Raw genomic sequence first — 20,227 nt, 5'->3', positions numbered from 1 at the left:
TCGTGTTTTTTGGACATTAATTTCTAAGAGTAGTACTGAGAATGTTTTATATCTTCCCGTTAGGACTATGTAGACTATTTGGAATTCTTTCTGAGCTTCTAAGACCTGGTGGGCGGGCATCCACTTCCGCCAGAAGTTGAAGCCGCTTCTCCACCTCCAGCTTTTAGATTATTTTCGTCCTCGTTTCTTCTGCTTCAAAGCGCGCCAATTAGTGGCCAGGAGGGAACAAAACAGAGATTTCCTAATAATTCCCTCGCGAGAATTTATAAATAGCAATAAGACTATGTATAACAGCTATCATTCAATGGGTTTACTTTCCTTCCCACAATTCTATGATGTATGCCTATTATTTTCCCCATTTTGCATATCTAGAATCTGACGTTTGGAGATCTGACTCCAAAATCCACATTTCTAGCCATTATGCAAAACTGCCTAGTTTTTCATTGTTCTTGGTTCATTTTGTTTAGCTTTTGCTTTTAAAACCTAATGGGTTTTTTGTTGTTGTTGTTGTTTGTTTTGCTTTCCGAAAATCGAATTTCAGGAGGGAAAAAAAATGTCCTTTGATTACACAATACTGATGTCATCAGTGTTCTTGATAGGAGTAATTCCAGGGGCCAGAAAGAGACAAAAGCTAAATTGGATTGTGTTATTTACTGAATGAGAAATGAGAAGGGTGGGAGCGAATGTTAACTCTTTCATGACGTTTTGGCTGTGAAGGGGAGTTTGAGGAGAGCCAGAGAAAAGTGAAATGTGAAGTGAAATGTCTTGTCCCAGGTCAAACGGCAGGCAAGCAATAGAGTTGAGACTAAAACCCCTTTGAGTCTGTGACAGCATCACACCTCATGAATCCTATTTATCCTTCAGACTATGGGAAGTCAGATGAGAGCACGGGGGCACTGTGTTAATAGCTGCCCATAAAATGTGGGTCATGAAGGAAAAGGTCTTGATGGAGTCAGATCCATTAATCAGGTGAAAGGCTCATGAAGCAAAGAGCAAATAGCAAGAGACCCAAGATACTTGGAAGTAGTGACCCAAATAGCTCAGGGGTTTTTTTTTTTGGGGGGGGGGCGTGGTGGTAGCGGTGAGAGACATGTTTCACAGAGGAGAGCACAGGGCTCCCCACAGTGCCTGATGCTTCCCTGTGGGCCCTGAGATCCCAGGGAGTGTGCCTGCTATATTACCTCAGGCTCAGGACCCCAGATTTCCAAACACCTGAGCAAGAAATCACATCAGCTGAATCACAGGTGACATGAGAAAAAACTCCAACCTGGTTTATTTTAAATACTCAAAAACTACATGTCTTTTTGTGGATACATCTGCCTCTGAGACCCTAGACACTTTTGCTCTAGAGAGAGTTGGCCTAGGCCACCTCGCTGATATGACTTCTTTTGTCTGGTTGACACTCCTCTTTGTCTATGGCTCTGGGCTGCTAGCCACATTGGTCCCCAGCTCCAGGATGGCTAGGTGTGACAACACCTGGACCACACTAGTTGATGTGGTAGACCTTGGGGGCATCGTAATAGGCGCAAGTCAAGTAGTTCATATTCTTAATGGGCCACCAGTGGTTAGGATGGTAGGTGGCTGAGTAGGCATGGGGCCGGTGTTGGACACAACTGAAGAGCGCTAGGCTCCTATCCGTGGTCACAGTGGGCAGGTAGATCTGCAGCTTGTCAAGGAGGTGACCTGGCCAGAAGAAATTGGGGTGGGTTTGCTGTGGACCACTGGGCCTCTTCGCCTTCAGCTTCCTAGAAAATAAGAAGACACAGAGAATGTTGTTATGGTGGACATGCCAGGGCCAGGGCTCCTCAGCAGAGCAAACGAACTGTGACCACAGTAGAGGTGTAACATTATGCTAAGTGCTTCACTATCTCAGTCTTCACTACCGTTCCATGTGGTAGGTTCTCTTAACCTGTCTACCTTACCAGTGAGGATCCAGAGGCCTAGAGAGGGTAAGTCATTTCCCCAAAGCTACACGGTGACCAAGTGGCAGAGTGTAGGCTTGATTCCCAACCTGCTTCCTCTAAAACCCAAACTCTTAAGTGTATACCATCTGTTCTCTAGAGCATTTTATTGTGGTGTTCAGAGTACATCCTCTGGAGCCAGCATAACTAGATTCAAATCTCTGTTCTATCACTTTAATAGATATGTGATCCTAAGCAAGATAATTAACTTTTCTGTACTTCAGTATCCTCTTCTGTAAATTGGATATGTTAAGAGTAACTTCATAGGGTCATTGAGAAGATTTAAATGCGTTAACATATAGAAAGGACCCAGAGCAGTGTCTGCCTGGCACTCTAAGTTGTTAACTGCCTCTCAGCTTCTGAACACTAAGCCCCAGATGCTGTGCTAAGAGTACCATGGAACATGCAGAGTCCCAGGCAACTCCTCCAAAGTGAAGCTAGACTTCCTCACACCCACTCCCCCTTCCAGAGTTAGATGATTGCTACAGACCTGGTGAATTCCTCGAATTCCTTAAAGCGTATTTTCTTGATTTTCTTTGGTAGTTTCCTAGTGGATAAGAGAGGGAAGTTATCGTGTCAGGAGAGGGGAAATCAAAGTTAATGGGGTCCCAGGGAGTAGGTTGGGGTCCACAGGAGTGGGCTCATCTCTGAGTCCAAACTAGAGCTTTGGAAGGAGAATTTCTTGTACTTGGGGTGAAGCTTTGTCTCTGTCCGCCCCCTCCCTGCCCAGGCTCCAGTGGAACATACAGTGGGCTTGAGTCAGCCAGACCTGGCTCATAATCTGGCTGGCTGGGTGACTCTGGGTAAGTCACTTTCCCTTTCAGAACCTCAGTTTTCTCATTTCCCAGAATGGAGACCTCCTGGGGTAGTTAGGAGAGATGCTCAATAATCAGAATCATTTGGGGGCCCCATACAACCACTTCCCATGCCAGGACAAAATACAGCCTTGGAGATAAGGATAGTGAAAACTAACTCCCCAAACCTTGGGCCTGGAAGACATCACAAATCGACCACAGCACCTTTTCCTTGCCAGCCTGCATCTAGCCTCAGAATCTTTCACAATGCAGTCTAAGTAGCAACAGAAAACCAACGTCCATCCCTGCCCTAGGTGACGTCTCTTTATCCTTTACAGCTGTAACCTACCTAAGCATGGACAAAGTCCCTTTCTCAGGTTCCTGCCCACTTCCTAGGTTCACTTCAGGAATTGGTGCCAGCCACCCAGGGGCTGGAGTCAGTTACTAAGTGATCAGAAAGGGCCCTCTAGGTCATCACCTGCCTGGCTCATGCTCAAGTATATTCCCAACCAGAGTTGTGGACAGCCCCACCTGCATGCCTAGGCCACTCCTGCACTTGAGAACGTCCTGACGATCATTGCTCAGATAGTTTGGCCAACTTTCTGCCAAACACTGTGTTAAGAAGTTTACATGGATTTCTTCTCTCATCCTCATTGTGTATGGCAGGAGCTGTTATGCCCATTTCACAGATGAAGAGAAGTAACTTGTTCATTTAAACCGCAGCCTGTCTGATTTCCACTCGGCTCTATTGCATCCCACCCAAGCCATTCTGTCCATACCACCCCAGTGGGCAGCTGGCAGGGAACCAGAGTATGGGCAGGTCCTGGGTCCCTCCCCACTCATGGTATCCACTCAGCTCTCATGTCCTCCTCCCATGCTGGCCCCATCTCTCTGCAGGAGGCCTTTTGTTCTCCAATCTGCAGTCGCCCATGGATGCTGGCTCATTGCCTGCCCATGTTTCACCTCCTTCTAAAGAAGGACATTTTCTTAGGACTGGGGTTGACCTGAGGGTAAGGAATAGTACCCAGTGCAGATTTCTTTCTTCCACCCAGGGGCTGCAAGTCCCCTTCTTGCCAGGGAAGGCAGGGCAGGGGAATGGGCTGCCATCACTGTCCTCTGCAGGGCCCCTGACACCTGGCCCATAATTGGTGAAGGGGCCTCCTCGATTCTTTAAGAAGAACCTCTTTTTAATCTTTTCCAGAAAGCATGAGATCATATAGGATGTGTTCAGGTGGGTGGCTATGTGGGATTGAGGCAAGGAGGCTGTGGCCCTGAGACATGTGCCAGGGGTGACACCAGGGACTGGTCAGGCTATGGTGACTTGGTTGGACATGCCAGGTTAGGACAGAGATACTGATACAATGTGACACCCCAAGTATGTCAGCATCCCAGCTTCTGTAGCTGAAGGGACAGCAGCAGGACAAGAGGAAAATGGAAGGGGTAGGGGGTCTGACACTCAGCTTGTTGGTCTTCTTAGCCATAGTTTCTTCAAAGTCCAGGGAACTGAGCAGGGCTAGAGTTGGGCTGAAGACCTTAAAGTCTGAGTAGTAGCCTCCCGGCTGCCGGATCGGGCGCACCTGGTCCTTCTGGAAAATGATCTTGTCCCCCGGGTACAGCAGGGCTGTGAGCAGCAAGAGAAACATGGCTTGTCAGGCCAAGACCCCTCCCTGCCCTGAGCATTTGGAGCAAAGGGAAAAGGAGGGCTCCTTTTTTTTTTTTTTTTTTTAGATAAATTCACATTTCTGTTTAAAAAGATTTTTTTCTTGTATGCATTTTTATTTTTTTAATTTTTTTTATTTTTATTTTTTAGGTGAGGCAACCCTTGGTTGACCTCACAGATTGTAAGGACCTTGTCAGCTTACAATCCCTTATATTTTTATCATTTATTTATTTATTTATTTATTTTACACCTACAGCACCTGGTCTTCCTAGGTGGTCTCCCATCCAAGTACTAACCAGGCCCAACCCTGCTTAGCTTCCGAGATCACAAGGGATCGGGCTTACTCAGGGTAGCATAGCTGTAGACTCTTGTACGCATTTTTAAACTTAATTTTTAAATGATTATAGATTCACAGCAAGTTACAAAAATGGTGCAGAAGGCCTCTTAGACCCTTCTCCAGCTTTTCCCAAGGGTGACATGGTCTTTCTAAGCAGACCTCATTCTATTGCATTTTACTTTATTATGCTTCACAGGTGGTGCGTTTTTTACAAATGGAAGGCAGAACCCTCCACTGGTAAAAAGATTACAACTCACTTACTGGGATACTCGCTTTATCATGGTGGTCTGGAACTGAACCCACAATATTTCCCAGGTATGCATGTAAACGTAGTGTAAGATCAGGAAATGGAGTTGGTACAATACTGCTAACTGGACTACAGACAAGAGAGCTTATTTATAACCAGATCGGCAATGGTCGGAGGGCTGGGGTGCAGTTAGGGTGGAGCATAAGGCCCCATACCCCACTCTGCAGGGGGCATCTTGGTCAGAAGTCCTAGGAGGAAGAGGAAAGATTCATCCAGCACTTCATTAGGTTAACTTAGATCTAGTCGATGGTAATTTTCTCCTTGCCTAGAATTTGTCTCACAGATAACCTTGGGACACTTTCCTAAGAAGTGCAGAACATAAAAACACTGGGTCAGGGTCTCCATTTTCCTGCAACTATGCAGCAGTGCTTGTCCTGAGATGATAACACACAAAGAGCTTATGTTCTAGAAAAAGTGGTGGAAGGTTACACTCCAGGTTATTAATGTTGGTTATTTGAGGAGAGGGCAGAGATTGTGCAGGTGAGAAAGGAGGAGAGGGAAGGGGATATACAGCATCAACATTTAAAAAAGACATAGAGGATTTTTTTCAAACTACATTTAAAATATATACATACATGATTTTAAAAAAATGATTTACATAAATAATTTCGTGTGAATGGAAAAGAAAAAGAGGTTTGTGAAAGGACAGCCACTAAAATATTAATAGTGGTCAACTCAGGCCGGGGGGATTTTTATGTTTTCAAAAAAATTTAAGTGAGCAATTATTATCTATAAAATTGGAGAGGAGGGTAGAAAAACAATAAAGCTATATTCACTGGGGAGAGGGGAAATGCCTAATGTTCTAGAATTATGGTCCATGAGCTTGAGGTCTGGAATCTGAGCCTACCAAGCTCTAGTCTAGAACACAGACCTGGAAGTCCCAGTTTGCTCTCTACCCACAGCAGAACAGGCCTCTGTCATAAAGACAGCCAATAGTGGCCAGAACAATGGTCGGAAATGAACTGGGGTCTTTTCCATCTAGACCAATCAGAAGCAAAAGGGAGCCCAGCCACGGATGTTCCTGTGTGCTCATGAATGTGAGATCTTACAGACAGGGGAAGCTCCCAGACCCATGCACTGGCAAAAACCAGAGAATCGTTAGTGGCTCAGTGTTTCGGAGGGGACAAAGGAGGCACAACCAGAGGAAAGACCTGACCCACAAGAGCAGTCCAGAGTGTGTGGCAAGCCTGCCTACATCTCAGAAGATAGATGTAGCTCCACCACTAACCAAGATGAAAGGATGTTAATGATGAAGGAAGGCGAGACTCCCTGAGGAAGAAAGAAGGAAAGATGATTTGGTGAAAAGTCAGTGTCCAGAGCTGCAGGATCTTCTGTCTCCGCCCTCCCAGCCCAGGCGGGCCACAAGTGACCACCCAAACTAGGGTACAGCATGTGCAGGAGACAATAACTATTTAGGTTGGTTGCCCTGTGTTCCTGAAGGCCCTTGGCCACATCTCCCTCTATAGACCTGCTATGGGCTGAATTGCGTCCCCCTCCCCCAATGTATATGTCCCCCACCAACTCCTAGAACCTCTGAATCTGTATTTGGAGACAGGACCTGTCTCCATCTCTCATATAGATAGGGCCATCTGTAAACACAGGATTGAGGCCTCAGAGGCAACCAACCCCGCTAGCACCTTGATCTTAGACTTCTAGCTTCCAAAACTGTGAGAAAATAAATCTTCTGTGGTTTAAGGCACCCAGTCTGAGGAATTTTGTTATGGAAGTTCTAATACAAGACCCAAGGCCCTATACATTTAGTGCTTGCTTCCTTCTCTCTTGGGAAAAGGATGGAAATAATCAATTGTGACTGTTAACTCTTGTTCTCATGTAAGTCACACCACTCTCTATATGCCCTTTCTTAGAAAGCCTCATTTCCCAGTATGGCCACAGTTCCCGCAAAGTTCCTATGGGAAAACCCCTCCCCATATGCAGCTTGCCATTAATGATTTTAAAGCACAGAGAGGCATCTGCCCATTAAATTTATAAATTCATAAATTTGAGGTGTCAATATTGCTCTGTGGTCATCATGGGAATATGGGGGCAATCCTTGTCCCCATCTCTCAGAAAAACACACTCTACCCAGAGACGTGGCGGTTTCAGGTCTGCCTGGATATATGAAAACACAATTCTTCCCTCAAGCAGAGGGTGAAACCAGTATGGAAATTCAGTGTCGAGTCCTGTTGTGTGAGTAGAAAGCAAAGGGCCTCAGCGGAACCTGACTCCTGGTACATTGCTACCTCAGCGTTGTGAAAGAGCCAAAAGATGTGCCTGACCTAGGAAAGTGGTTCTGGAAATGTCCAACACAGCACAGAGGTTGTCAGTTCTATCAAATCTCCCTCTTTGAAATTGGGATTGTTCCTTTCTGCTCAACTTTGGGGCTCCCTTGCCCAGAACACTGGTCCTTGGAACTTCCTGTACAAAATGCCAACTCACTAAGCTCAGTTGGGGAATACAGACCTCCGGGCTTGTGGAATTTGCAGACTTCCAGGATTCTAGAAATTCTATCTCACAGCAAAACAGGCTGAGTTGTTCTTCCCCTCTTCCCTCTCCTTCTTCCCAATGTCCCCACCACAGGCTGCAGCAGCTTGGCTAGGTGCATGTTGGCTGGGGAAGGACAAACCTCAGGTGGCCACTTGAGGCATCTTCCTAGGGCCAGCCACCAAGGCTCTTACCTTTCACGAGGATGTCCTCCGTCAGTGGGAGGCCGTAGTACTCACAGAGCTTCCAGCACTGCAGGTAGACCAGAAAGTTGTCCCTGCGGGACGTGTTGATGAGCTCATTCATCTCCCCACAGATGGTGGAGGGGAGGCAGTGTTCGTCAAAATGCTTATTCCCACTGCGCACCAGGCGGCACCGCTCTGTGTACTGAATGGAAGGGATCTTGAGCTGCAAAGAGAAGAGCGGTTTGCACACACTCCCTTTTGCTTTGCCTCTCTTCTCCTGGCCTGGAGACTGACAATCTACCTCTCCCCGCAAGGACCCCAGAAGGGGCAATGGCAAAAAATGTACATTTAGACCCAAGTCCAGGTTGTGAAGTCAGTGACTCTGGGAGAAAATCGCACATAGACAAGGTTACCTCTGAAGAGTACTTGGATGGTCAGCGCATGTGGTTCTGTGTGCACAGCCCTGTATATGGATGTGCACACGTGATTGTATAATATATACAGTAGCATATAGTGCAGATGTCCTAGAGGCACCCTACTGAGACATTACATTCAAGTGTCTGGCTGCACGGGAATTTAAATCAGGTGCAGCCATCTGTGACTTTGAGGTGGAAGCCACACAATAATGATGGCAGAGCAAGGTAGAAGAGGCCTGGGGAGTATATAGCCACTTTTGGCCTTCTTATTTATTTATTTACAAGGAAAGAAAAATCTACCTTTTTTTAAACTTCTAACACCAGAATCAACAAAGTACAGCTCATAGGCCAAATTTGGCTCACCAGCTGTTTTTATAAATAAAATTTTATGGAAACACAGCTGCACTCATTTGTTTAGGTGTTGTCTATGGCTGCTCTTGTGCTGCAATGGCAGAGCCAATTAGTTGTGACAGAGACAACAGGGCCCCAAAAGCCTAAAACGTTTATTATCTGGCCCTTTACAAGGAAAGGTTGCCACTTGCAGCTCTAACATTTTGGGTTTTCTTGTCATGTAAGCGAATCAGATCTTAGTTGGTCTAGCATTTTCCAATACCTAACATTTTATTATATTTATGACATAAAATATGTATTTATGTATAGTATCATATTAATATTTTCTGCTTCCCTGACTAGACTCTCTAAACCGGCAGCTTCTTGAGGTCAGAGGCTGATTTGTTGTCTGCAGCACCTAGAAGAATGCCTGGTACATCACAGCCTCTTGAAAAAAATTTATTGGATGAATTAATTCAGGCAATCGATTCTTCCTTCCTCTATTGGTCATGTATTTCTGGAGTGCCTACTCAGTGCCACGCCCCATATCAGCCTCTTGGTTTTCCACTGTGATAGAGATGCAGCCCTGGTCTCAGGATGGAAAGTCATAATTAAAGAATGGGAGGAGAGGAATCTGGTATTTTCATAAACATTATCTCATTTCATCCTCACAGAAATCTTGTGAGGTAGGTATTATTCTTATCATACAGATGAGGGAACAGACGAGGGAACAGAGACTTAAAGAGCCCACTTCCAAGAGTTTCCCCAGCTAGAAGATGGTGCAGGTACAGCAGATTTGTCCTGAGCCCTCCCCTGTTGGCAGAGATACCTTGCACTGCCGCTTCCTTTCTCGGTACCGTTTGCCAACATCCTCCATCTCCTCCAGGGTCATGGGCCTTGCCTCCATCTGGGTGTCAACCACGGGCACAGTCAGCAGGTCCATCTTGGGAGGCTGTGGGGCTAAATCCACTTTCTGCTTCTTGGATGGATGCTGTGGGGTAATTCTGTGCTTGGCTAGGGTTAGAGGGAAGAAACAAAGGAGGAACTGAGAAGGTACCCAGTCATAGAATCTGTCAAGCAATTAACCAAGTCACTAAGCAGGTGCTGAGCCACCCCTCTGCTCACTTCTCACATGTCCGGTCAGTGCCATCTGAGGTACACCTGGAAGGTGCCTCTTTCCATTTCCACCTCTATTATGGCCTCCCTAGTGCAGGCCACCTCCACCCTCATCTGCACCACAGCCCCCGCCTTCCTGTTGCCATTCTCATCCTCTATCATCCTGTTTCCACCAAAGAGCAAATAGGACCCTTAAAATGTATAAGCCAGATCACCTCATTCCCCTGCTTAGATCTCTCTTCTGACTTCCCACAGCACTTAAGACTAAAACCTAGAATCCATTCTCTAGTCTGCAAGGCCTGCAGGATCTGGCCTCAGCTGACCATCCACCTGACCCATCTCCTACTTCTCACCCCTCACTCACTCCACCTAGCCACCCTAACTTCTTTCTGTCCCCTAAAGACTTTCCTACCTTGGAGCCTTTGCCTTTGCAGTTCCATCTGCTAGGATACCCTTCCCCAGACTGGCTCCATATTACCACTCATGTGTCAGCTCCAATGCTGCTTTTCAGAGAGGCCTTCCCTAACCACCACCCCCTCACTCTGTCCTATTGTCTTCAAAGCTTTAATCACTACTGGACATCTTCTTGGTTAACACTTTCTGTGGAAACTCATTGGAGGCAGGGGTGTTGACTTCTTTACTGCTATGTTCCCAGTTTCCAGAAGTGCCCAGCACATCATAGGTGTTCAATAAAGATCCAAATGAATGAGAGCATCCCATCGCTCCTGCCCTGGTTCAGGCCTCCATTGTCCTTGGCTGAAATGAAATTCAAGCCCTGCCACCTTCTGGTTTTGAGACAGAGAACAAGTGTTCATCCCCTCTGAGCTTCAGCTTCCTCCTTGAAAAGCATAACAGCCCTGATGTCCAGAGACTCGAAGGATAAACTGAGCTAATACTGCAGGTAAACGTACCCAGCCCACAGAGGGCACCCCCAAATGCTAAGACCTTCTCTCTTATGAGTTGGCTGCCCAGACTCATGACACTGCTGCCCCTTTAGGCAAAGCAAGAGACTCCCAAGTTTACTTACCCTACCCACTGTGGCTCTCCAGGGAAAAAGAATGCAGTGATGACACTGAGATAGCACCATTCATACAAATACCAGCTGCTTGGCTTCAAGTCTATTTATTGGGAAATAACAGACCCCAAATACCTTTGTTGCAAATATGCACCAAGGCATGCCGTGGTCATTCATTAAATGACTTGCAGCCAACTATATGGATAACAATGAACTTTGGCAATTTATAATGAAAAGGCCAAAAGAGCATGAGTTGGAAATCATGCCCAACTCAAGGCAACCCTGAGGATATGCTCGACAGTGAGGGGTCGGGGAGATTACTACTGAGGGGGTTGTGACACACAGGAGGTGATTGTGGGGGAGCTCAGGTTCCCTGGGACTCTGCAAGGGTGGAAACTGCCTGAGAGTGAGGCTGCCTCTGCCCACTGGCTTGTTGAGACTAGAGGTCAGAAATCTGCCTGCTGCGCTGTGAGTCAAGTTCTGGGGCCTTGGGAGACTGAGGAATGGATGCTTGAAGGATGTTGCCCACTGCCTCTAAAAGAATCAACCAGTGAGGATGCTGAGCACCCAGCTCAGTGTAACCAGGAACTCCAGAGGCCCTGCCCCAAATTTCTATCTGTGTAGGGAAATCCTTCCACTAACCTGTTAGGGTTCTTATGTGACCACAGGGAAGAGAAGGAGCTCCTCTTCCCCCAATATATATGAACTTAAATTCCTGCCCACCTGGCAGGAGGGAGTAAAGCAAGATTTGCTTAATTTAGAAAAAGAAAGATGTGGTTATATTTGGGGAGGGCTCTGGAATGGTGGGTGGTAGTTAAAGGAGGGCTTTAATTTTATCTGTAGCCGTTCAGTTCTTTTTTTTTTTTTTAACAATTAAACTATAAAGAAGCATGATGCACCCTTGTGTTGTAGAGTAAATTCATATCCAGAGCTATAGCTAGTACATTTCTGATTTGCCTCTATGCTTTGTCTGGACAGATGTGGCTCCAGAAGCTCATGGCTTGGCAAATAGAACTTGAGCGGTGTATAATCTGCATAACTATTCACAGTAACCCTGCTAATACCCCTGAAGAAGAATACCAAGGTAGACTGTCCAGTAAACGCTAAACATGCTAATTCTGGTTTCCGAATTTGGTTAATTTTTTATCAGTAAGATATAGATTAATAGTAAGAAGGCCTTGGCCCACATACAAATGGAAAGGCTTGGCATTTGGGTCAGATAAGCTTTGGTGGGCTGAAACCACCCTTTGAGAATCCTTCTTTAAGGATAAGGGCTGGGTCTCATTCATCTTTGAATGGACATGGTAGCTGGGCACTCAAGACACTATCTACTCCTTAATTGATCTCAGGCTTAGAAATTCCAGAGGCTTGGCCTATCTACTGTAAGCTAAAGTTGGAGAACACACTCAGAAAGTGAGCCAAGGCTGCCTCTACCGTGCTCACTCTGAGGATGGGGAAGTGGAGGCATGGGGGCGGGGATGTATACATACACTCCCTTGTAGCTAGCAGCGCCCTTCTCTGCTGGGCCAAAAGCCACTGCTTGTAGGTGTTGGCCAGGATATCAGTGGTGATGCTGTTTTGCTTCCCCAGAGAGCTGAGATAGATCACAATATCCTCTACTTCTTGGTTTCCTAGAGGGACTCCAACCTGAGGAGAGAAGAGAAGCCCCCAAGGCGGGCAGACTAAATCCAAACATCCTGCCAGGACAGCCAAGGCCTTGCCAGCCTGGCCCCACCTCCCAGTCTGGTTTTATCCACAGCCACTCCCAGCTTACACCCAAGGTACCTGAAGAGGAGCTCAAAGCCCTTTTCTGGACCCTGAACACATCCTACACTTTCTCACCCTCTGCCTTTACTCAGGTGTTTCCCCTTCTATACCTAAAAAACTCCTATCCCTCCTTCAAAACCCAGTCCAGATATGCCACCATCTTTAAAGAGTCTATTACTCCTTCCTCTGGGCTCCCACCCTACTTCATACCAATATCAATGCCAGCTTTCCCATGTTGGATTTGAAGAGGGATTTCACATATCTGTCATCCTTGCCCATGAGGGACACATAAGCCTCCCTTAACTGAAATAAAATAGGACCAGAAATATGATACACATTACTCTTTTAAGGACTGTGAGCAACTTTAGAAGAGTAAAATGCTTGCCATCAATACCAAATATTCAAGAAGGAAAGTTTTAAAGGGAATATAATTTTGTTCTTCAGCTTGTTTAGACTGCAGTCGTTGTTATTGAGCTTTCCTTAAAGAGGATCAGAACTCTCTAGGTATGAAAGGATTTCATGTTTTACCCTCTTGGCTATGATGATTAAGACAATTTATTTTTATTTATTTATTTTTTAATGTTTTGAAATGTCATTCAGATCGGTACATGTCATAAAACAATGGTGTGAAAACTGGCAATGATTTAAAACTGTAAGAGGTGTGGCAGTCAGCTTCCTAGAGTTATTTTATAAGGTATCTTGCATTCAAAGTATATAAAAGCTTAATTCATTTGGACCAAGAGTCAGCAAACTTTTTCTATAAAGGGCCAGATAGTGAATATTTTAGGCTCTGTGAGTCATAGAGTTTCTGTCATAATTACTCAACTCTGCCATTGTGGCATGAAAGCAGTCATGACAATACATAGATGAATGCGTGCGGCTGTATTCCAATAAAACTTTATTTACAAAAACAGGAAGCAGGCTGGATTTGACTTCTAGGCCATAGTTAGCAGATCCCTGCAAGACCAGTAGAACTTTCTGTAACAATGGAAATGTTCTCCATCTGTGTGGTCTGATAGAGGAACTGCTCACCACATGTGACTACTGAGAACTCAAAATGTGGCTGGTGTGGCTGAAGAACTGGATTTTTTATTTTATTAATTTGTAATTAATATATATTTTGAATAGCCAGTGAAAGTGTGGTCCGTGAACCAGTACCATGGGAGCTAGTTAGAATGAAGCATTTTGGGCCCTGCACAGAGGTACTGAGTCAGAAGCTGCATTTTCACAAAACCTGTATGTAATTTATTCACCAGTGACAGAAAAGCTCTAGAAGGTTCTAGAGGGAGGACTTAAGGCCCAGCAATCTCTGTGCTCAGTGCTGGGGTCTGATAGACAAGACAGTGATTCCATAGGCAGCCGGCTGGTTATGAGGTCAGTTCTGCAGACTTTCCACTCTGGTAGGGCCTTTCAAGGTCAGACTGGTGTAGGGGAGGTTTTAGGGGCCTGATATGGCTGCAGGTTAAGATACATTTTCCAATCTGGCTTTACAAGTGATAAGGCTGACAGTTTGAGTTTCCTGAGTCTCCTTTTCAGTTGGTCCAGGACCTGGGGTGGTAGACAGCAGGAGGAGGTGCAAGGACACCCTCCCCATTCACACCAACCCAGAGGGAGCGCCGGAGGCACTTACTGCCTTTAGAGCCATAATGAACTCCTCTCTGGAGATCTTCTGGTTCTCAGTCTGGTCCATCCTGTTAAATAGCTCCAGGATCTTGATCTTGCGGCCGTACAGGTAGGAGTATAAGGCCGACAGGGTAGGGGGCTTGGGCAGTCGGAGCTGGGGCACTGGTCGGTGGGGGAGTCGGAGATTTTTCTTCTGAAAGAGACGAGAGCAGGGCAGAGGGGAGAGTTCAGGGGAAGCAGGCCAGTGGAACACGATCTCCCGAATTAGAGAGAAATGGGAGAGAGAGACTGAGCAGCTCTAAACAGACAGCAAGATGGAGTGCAAAGTGCTTTGGATTTGGGCAACTGCGGGACCACTTCGTTCTGCCAAAGAATGACTGGGAGACTGCTTCTCTGGGCCTCTGCTTTCTATCAGAAACAAGAGGCTTGGACAATATGAGAACTAAAATTTCATTCTTATCCACATCTCTCTTGTCAGACCAGTCAGTATTATAATCCTACTAGGCTCTTAGTGTACTAAAATATATGCTGGAGCCAGACGTGGGCTCCTCCTCAATCCTCCCACCTCCTAGCCTTTGCTCCTGCTGACTCTTCTGCCTAGAATGCCTTTCTTTCTCTACCTGTCCAAATTCTACTCCTCCTCCAATTCCAGGTGAGTAGGAATGTTTAGAATTAACACCCCCTTGCCTTGATACAGCCCCAGTCAAGTCTTCAGATGTCTGTGGCCTGAGCCAACATCTTGAGATGTAAGACTCTGAGCCAGAGCCATCAAGCTAAGCTCCTTCCAGATTCCTGACTCTCAGAAACAGTGAGATAGTAAGCACTTGCTGCTTTAAGTCATTTTGAGGTATTCATTATCCAGCAATAGGTAACTAATACATCTCCCTTTCAGGACTTCTGTTTGCTCCTCTGTGAAATGGGGTGAGCAATCCCCATCCTGCCCCTAACACTCTTAGTGTCTTCACCTTGGTTGGTCTGGTAGTAGCCAGGTGGGCCACCAACTGGGCCTCATGTTCCTTATGGATCTTGTATAAGATCTTGGCTTCTGAAGGTGTGAGGCTGGACTTGTTCTGCAGCCACCTTTCTGTGTTGCCAAATGACTCCAGATCCTGCCGAAACTTCAATCTCCGGCTCAGCCAGGTCTTTACATCCTCCGGCTGTTCTTGGATGTCCCTGGCTTCCGGGGCTTTGAAGCTGGGGACGGGATGTGGGGAAGCCTGAGGCTGAGGTGTGGGATTGATGGGCATCGGATCCTCCTTCTGAGGCAAGATGATGATCCGCCGGCGGCTTCGAGGCAGGTGGAAGTCTTCCTGCTTGAACTGCTTGAAGCAGTGGGCAATGACCAGTTCAGGATTGAAGACGGCATCCCTGTGGGCATTTTCATTGTCAACTGAGGTCTTAGACTGGCAGAGCCCTTGGGGGAAGAGGGTTAAAAGATGAGTTGCTTTCAGTAAGAGGACTAAAGGAGTCAGGAAGGAAAACTGCTTTAGCACCAGGCTGGGCATTAGGGTACCTGGGTTCCAGGCCAGACTTTATCCTTGCCTCCCTATAATAATGAAGATAATTATATCTAACATGGCTAGTCGCTCCCAATGGCAGAACAATGCTAAAGGCTTTATGTGTTTTCTCTTATTTAATCTCCTCAGATTCTACTCTTACTCCACTCACTCCCATCCCCCAATACTCCTTATTGGCAATCAGAACGATCTTTTTAAGATGCCCTTCTGATCTGATCTGCTCTGATCATCCGAGGCAGCATAGTGCTGTTAAGAGCAGAGGCTTTGGAGCCAGAATGCTCCAGTCTGGGTCCTGGCCCTGACACTTTTGGCTGCATGATCTTGGTCAAGTCCCTTCTCCTGTGTCTCAATTTCTTCATGTGTAAAATGGGGAAAATGATGGTAGCTACCTTATTGAGTGCTGGAGATATTTAGAACCAATCCATTTTAGACTTGCTTTGTTCATAGTAAGTGTGCCATTATTCTTTACATACTCACCCTCCACCCATCTTGAAACCTTTCCATGACTTTCCATAGCCCTCAAAATAAAGTCCCATGACCCTCTGCCAACCTTTCCGACTTCATCACTTGCCTAACTTTCCTTACTATGTCCCAGAGGTATTAACCTTCTCTCTGAATGATTCTCAAATGATCCAAGCCTCATCCTGCCCAAGGGGTGGAAGAGACAGAATAGGGAAGATCGAGGGTATGAGATTTGGGGATTTCAGGGTCACTCAACAGTTCCACAACTTGGAAGCACATTGTGTTAATGGGAAATAAAGTTGGGGTCATTTTGAATGACAGATTAAGGGGTGTAAACTTTACCCTGCAAACCACAGGAACACATTCAAAACATGCTCTTCCATTTCCACTTGCATCCTCACTGGTCCAGCCACTTCTACTTGCATCCTCCTTACATCCCAAATCCATGACCTGCCCTCAACCAGAAGTCATTCCCTTGTCTGAAACCCTCCAATGGCTTCACTGAAATGGCTTCTCAGGACTCTTAGAATAAATACCACTCTCCTAATTATGGCCTACAAAACCGCCCTTGCTGGATCCGTTCTCCTCTCCTTGCTCAGCTCTTCCCACCTCTCATCCCCCTTGCTTACTTGCTCCAGCTGAAATGGCCCCCTTACTCTTTGTCTAACTCTTCTAGTTTCATCCTGGCTCTTGGTTTTGGCATTTACTGTGCTCTCTGAAGGGCATGGAATTCTCCAAGTTTCCCCTCTGGCTGAGTCCTTCTCTTCATATAGTTCTCAGCCCAAGTGTCATTACCCCATCGAAGTCACCTCCCAACCACTCTCTTGAAGGTCTCATGCCCACCACACTATGGAGCTTGCATTCTAGTCATCTTTGCTTAACCAGGTCAAGGACTCTTTCTCATGCCCATCACACTATGGAGCTTGCATTCTAGTCCCATTGCCTGCCCAGGTCAAGGACTCTTTTTATAATGTCCCTGGCAGACTTAGACTCTGTATACCTCCAGTGATAGGGAGTTCTCTACTTAATACTGGAGACAACTAATTCTGACTGCTAGAAAAGACTTCCTTATATTGACCCAGAATTTGTTTCCCTGGAATTTCTACCTCTTGGTCCTAGTCCTCCCCACTGATGCCCCAGAAAACACATTTGTTTCCTTTTTTTCTAGGACAGCCCTTCTTGTGTCTGGAGACAATTCAACTTTTTTTTTTTTTTTTTTTAATTCTCCCTTTTCCCTTTGGCTGTGATTCAAATCTCTCCCAAGGTTCCATCTTACCTCTCTGGCTACTTGGGTTAACACCTAGGCTCTCTTCTTTTTTTCAAACAGTCTCCTCTACTCTCATGTTTCTGTGGCTCTCTATACGCTAAGGACACCCATACCAGTATTTACGACTTGGAATTAGTTCCAACTTTCTACACAAAGTTGCTTTTAAAGCAGTTCCATTTGGATGGCCTACAAGGATCTCAAACTCAAACAACATGGAGACGTTAAACTTCTCTCCATGTCTCTGTCCACCTAATCTGGTCCTCCTAGTAAGTTCCTTGTCTCTGTGAAAGGCACCACCATCTACTTAGTCACCCTAACAACCTAACTATCAGTCTTTGATTGCTCTTTCCATGTTCTCCGTCTGATCAGTCCCCAAGTCACTGTAGTCCCCTCTAGCCTGGCCCCTTTCCCTCACCTCCCAATGTCTCCCACTCCCAACATTCTGAGTCTGCCAATTCAGTCTCTGCATTTGCTGATGCTCTCAACTCAATCCTGTCATTCCCAGTGGCTTCTCCATCTCCTGGATCACAAGATCTTTCATGATCTTATTTCTTCTGACCTTGCTTGCCTCTCAGCTCCAGCAACACTCAAACTACCAGCAGTTTCCTGAAGACGCCATGTCTCAAGGCCTCTGTGCATGCTGTTCCCTTGGCCTGGAATGCCCTTCTTCCTACTTTTGGCTTGGAGAACTCCTTCATCTTTAATTTAAGCCCCAATGTAAAGATCTTTTCCAGGACCTTGGAACTGATCCTTCCCATGCTCTATATTTAGCAGACCTCTTACTCCTGGCTGTCACTCCTGAATCTAGCATTTACTCCTTCTTACTCTGTAATTATCCATTTATCTGTCTGTCCTTCACCTCTTATGTTGTAGAGCTTTGCCAAGGATTTGTCCCACTGCATGCTAGTCCCAAAAGTTTGAAGACTGTTGGTCTTCCCCATGCCTCTTCTCTAGTACCAAATGCATTAATGTTTGGTGGAGAAATGGGGCAAACTGAGGGCCTGGATTCCAGGCCAAGGCAACTTGGCCCGCTTTTCCAGGTGGGGCATAGAAATCTGAGAAATGTGCAGGACCTGCCCCCGACTCTCTGGCAACCCCTCACCCAGAGGGGGTACGGCACAATGAGATATTTGCGTCTGTCCTTGCCCTCACCCCACTTGCACTTACCGAGCAGCGACAGGAACAAAGCCTCGAACGTTTCATTGGTATAGTCCATGTTCATGGCGCTGGTGTGTGTGTGTGTGTGTGTGTGTGTGTGTGTGTGTGTGTACGCGCGCGTGCGCGTGCATATGCGAGCGCACGCACGCGCTTGCTTGCTTTGCGGGGGTGTAGATACCTGAAAAACAGTAATTGTTAAGTTTTGCGAGAGACTTGAGACACGCACAGCTTAGAAACAGCCTGTTGCTAGGACTACAGACACCCCGCGCTGATTGGCTGAGCGCCACCACGTGTCGGAAGGTCAGCAGAGGGTGGATTTGTCCTGTACTGAGCGCATGCGAATTAGATTCCCTCCACGGGTCCTGGGAGGGGCGTTAGAAAACCTAAGCGGAACAGAGCTCCTGGAGCCTTGGCTAAAGGCAGGATTTCTTAGTTTAGCCCAGTGGCCCTTGTATCTGGAGTAATAAATCTCTGATTTTCCAGTAAACCGTGAGATCTTTGGCAGGTCCCTATTTTTCCATCTCAGTGTCCTCATTCAAAGAACAGGCCTTGCGTCCTCCAGAGGGGTTGTAGGAACCCAAATGAGTCGTGGCCAAAGACAGTTTTTTGTATGCTTTGCCCAGGTAAAACTAGATACTATGGTTTGGAATTACAGAACTTGAGAAGTGGAGTATTAATAATAAGCATTTGAAATGTCAATCAGCTAATGAATGGATAAATGTTTATCCATACAATAGAATATTGTTTAGTCATAAAAAGGAAGTACTGATATATATGCTGCCTTGAACCTTGAAAACATTGTGCTACGTGAAAGCCACACCCTAAAGGCCACACATTATGTTTACATTTATAAGAAATGCCCAGAATAGGCAAAGCCATAGACACACAAAGCAGATTAGTGGTTGCCAGACGCTGGGGGTTAGGGTGGTGTGGGGGCATTGGGTTTGATTGCTGACGGGTACAGAGTTTCTTTTTGGAGGTGATGGAAATGTTCTGGAATTAATGAGAATGGTTGCATAATATTGGGAATGTACTAAAAACCACTAAATTGTATACTTTTAAAATGGTTACATGATGAATTTTATGTGAATTTTGTTTCAATAAAGTTTAAAAAAACCCTTAAACACTTGAGTGCTTACTCTGCATAAGGTACCCCTGTGACTGAAATGCATTCTTTGTGACCCTCTCTACAACCTAAGGCAGACACTCAGACCATCCCTATGGGCCACATTAACGTAGCACTTTTCTAAGTAACACTCCATTTAAGCACTTAAATGTATTAACTTAATAATCATAACAACCTTCGGAGGTAGGCACCACCAGCCTATTCTGAAGAGATGAGGAAATAGGTAGAGGTCAGGAAACCTCATCTTGAGCAAAGGGAAAAAGCCAGGCCTGGCTATGGCACTCCTGATGGAGATGAGAGACAGGATTTGACAGTAGGCCCAGACACACCCGATGCCCTAAGCTTGGTGAGGCTGCCCTAGCCTCCAACTCCAGTTGTGGCCTGGGGTTTCAGGGACCTCTCTATTCTCCTAGCTGCAGTGTTTGGGCACCTCGTTCCCCCCTTACCCACTTTGCTTCCCTTCATTATTGTGTGTGCCTTTCCCTCTTTCTGTTAAGGTCTCTACAGAGCCTTTTCATCTTTGTGTCACTCCTCAGCATATAACTTTGCACTTAGTGAAAGCTACTTTGATATTTGTTAAATAAAAATGTGATAGGAAGTTAAAAAGAGGGTGTTTGCCGTGGGGTGTGAGTATGGCCAGTTTTCCTGTTCTCTGGTCATAATCCATCCCTCTCTAAAAACAAACTTGCTCGCTAAAATGGAAAC

At 46.0% G+C, this 20,227-nt stretch overlaps 1 protein-coding gene and 1 pseudogene across 2 annotated transcripts; both read right to left on the bottom strand.

Moving 5' to 3' along the window:
* Positions 1–1,245: 1,245 nt before the first annotated feature.
* EFCAB12 (EF-hand calcium binding domain 12) lies at positions 1,246–20,173 on the bottom strand. 2 transcript variants are annotated; one of them, XM_011370541.2, is made up of 9 exons: positions 18,406–20,173; positions 14,958–15,406; positions 14,000–14,185; positions 12,093–12,249; positions 9,301–9,485; positions 7,735–7,948; positions 4,217–4,376; positions 2,452–2,508; positions 1,246–1,745 (listed from the first exon to the last, which is right to left on the bottom strand). In XM_011370541.2, the coding sequence occupies exons 1-9, from the start codon at positions 18,458–18,460 to the stop codon at positions 1,487–1,489; spliced, it is 1,722 nt and encodes a 573-aa protein (XP_011368843.1). In that variant the 5' UTR covers positions 18,461–20,173; the 3' UTR covers positions 1,246–1,486. The 2 variants fall into 2 exon arrangements, with proteins under 2 accessions (XP_011368843.1, XP_023392605.1); XM_023536837.1 differs by having other exon boundaries at positions 7,780–7,948.
* LOC111745979 lies at positions 4,663–4,781 on the bottom strand (annotated as a pseudogene).
* Positions 20,174–20,227: the final 54 nt, after the last annotated feature.

The sequence above is a fragment of the Pteropus vampyrus genome, unplaced genomic scaffold (genome assembly GCF_000151845.1).
Source record: "Pteropus vampyrus isolate Shadow unplaced genomic scaffold, Pvam_2.0 Scaffold171, whole genome shotgun sequence".
In the NCBI taxonomy this organism is placed as follows: domain Eukaryota; kingdom Metazoa; phylum Chordata; class Mammalia; order Chiroptera; family Pteropodidae; genus Pteropus; species Pteropus vampyrus.
This window is presented reverse-complemented; position numbering and strand designations above follow the sequence as displayed.

Coding starts and splice junctions, on each gene's coding strand:
- EFCAB12 (XM_011370541.2), bottom strand. CDS start 18,460: ATGAACATGGACTATACCAATGAAACGTTCGAGGCTTTGTTCCTGTCG. Junction 12,250..13,999: donor TCATTATGGCTCTAAAGGCA/GTAAGTGCCTCC, acceptor TTCTCTCCTCAG/GTTGGAGTCCCTCTAGGAAA. Junction 4,377..7,734: donor GGAGGACATCCTCGTGAAAG/GTAAGAGCCTTG, acceptor TGCTGCTCACAG/CCCTGCTGTACCCGGGGGAC.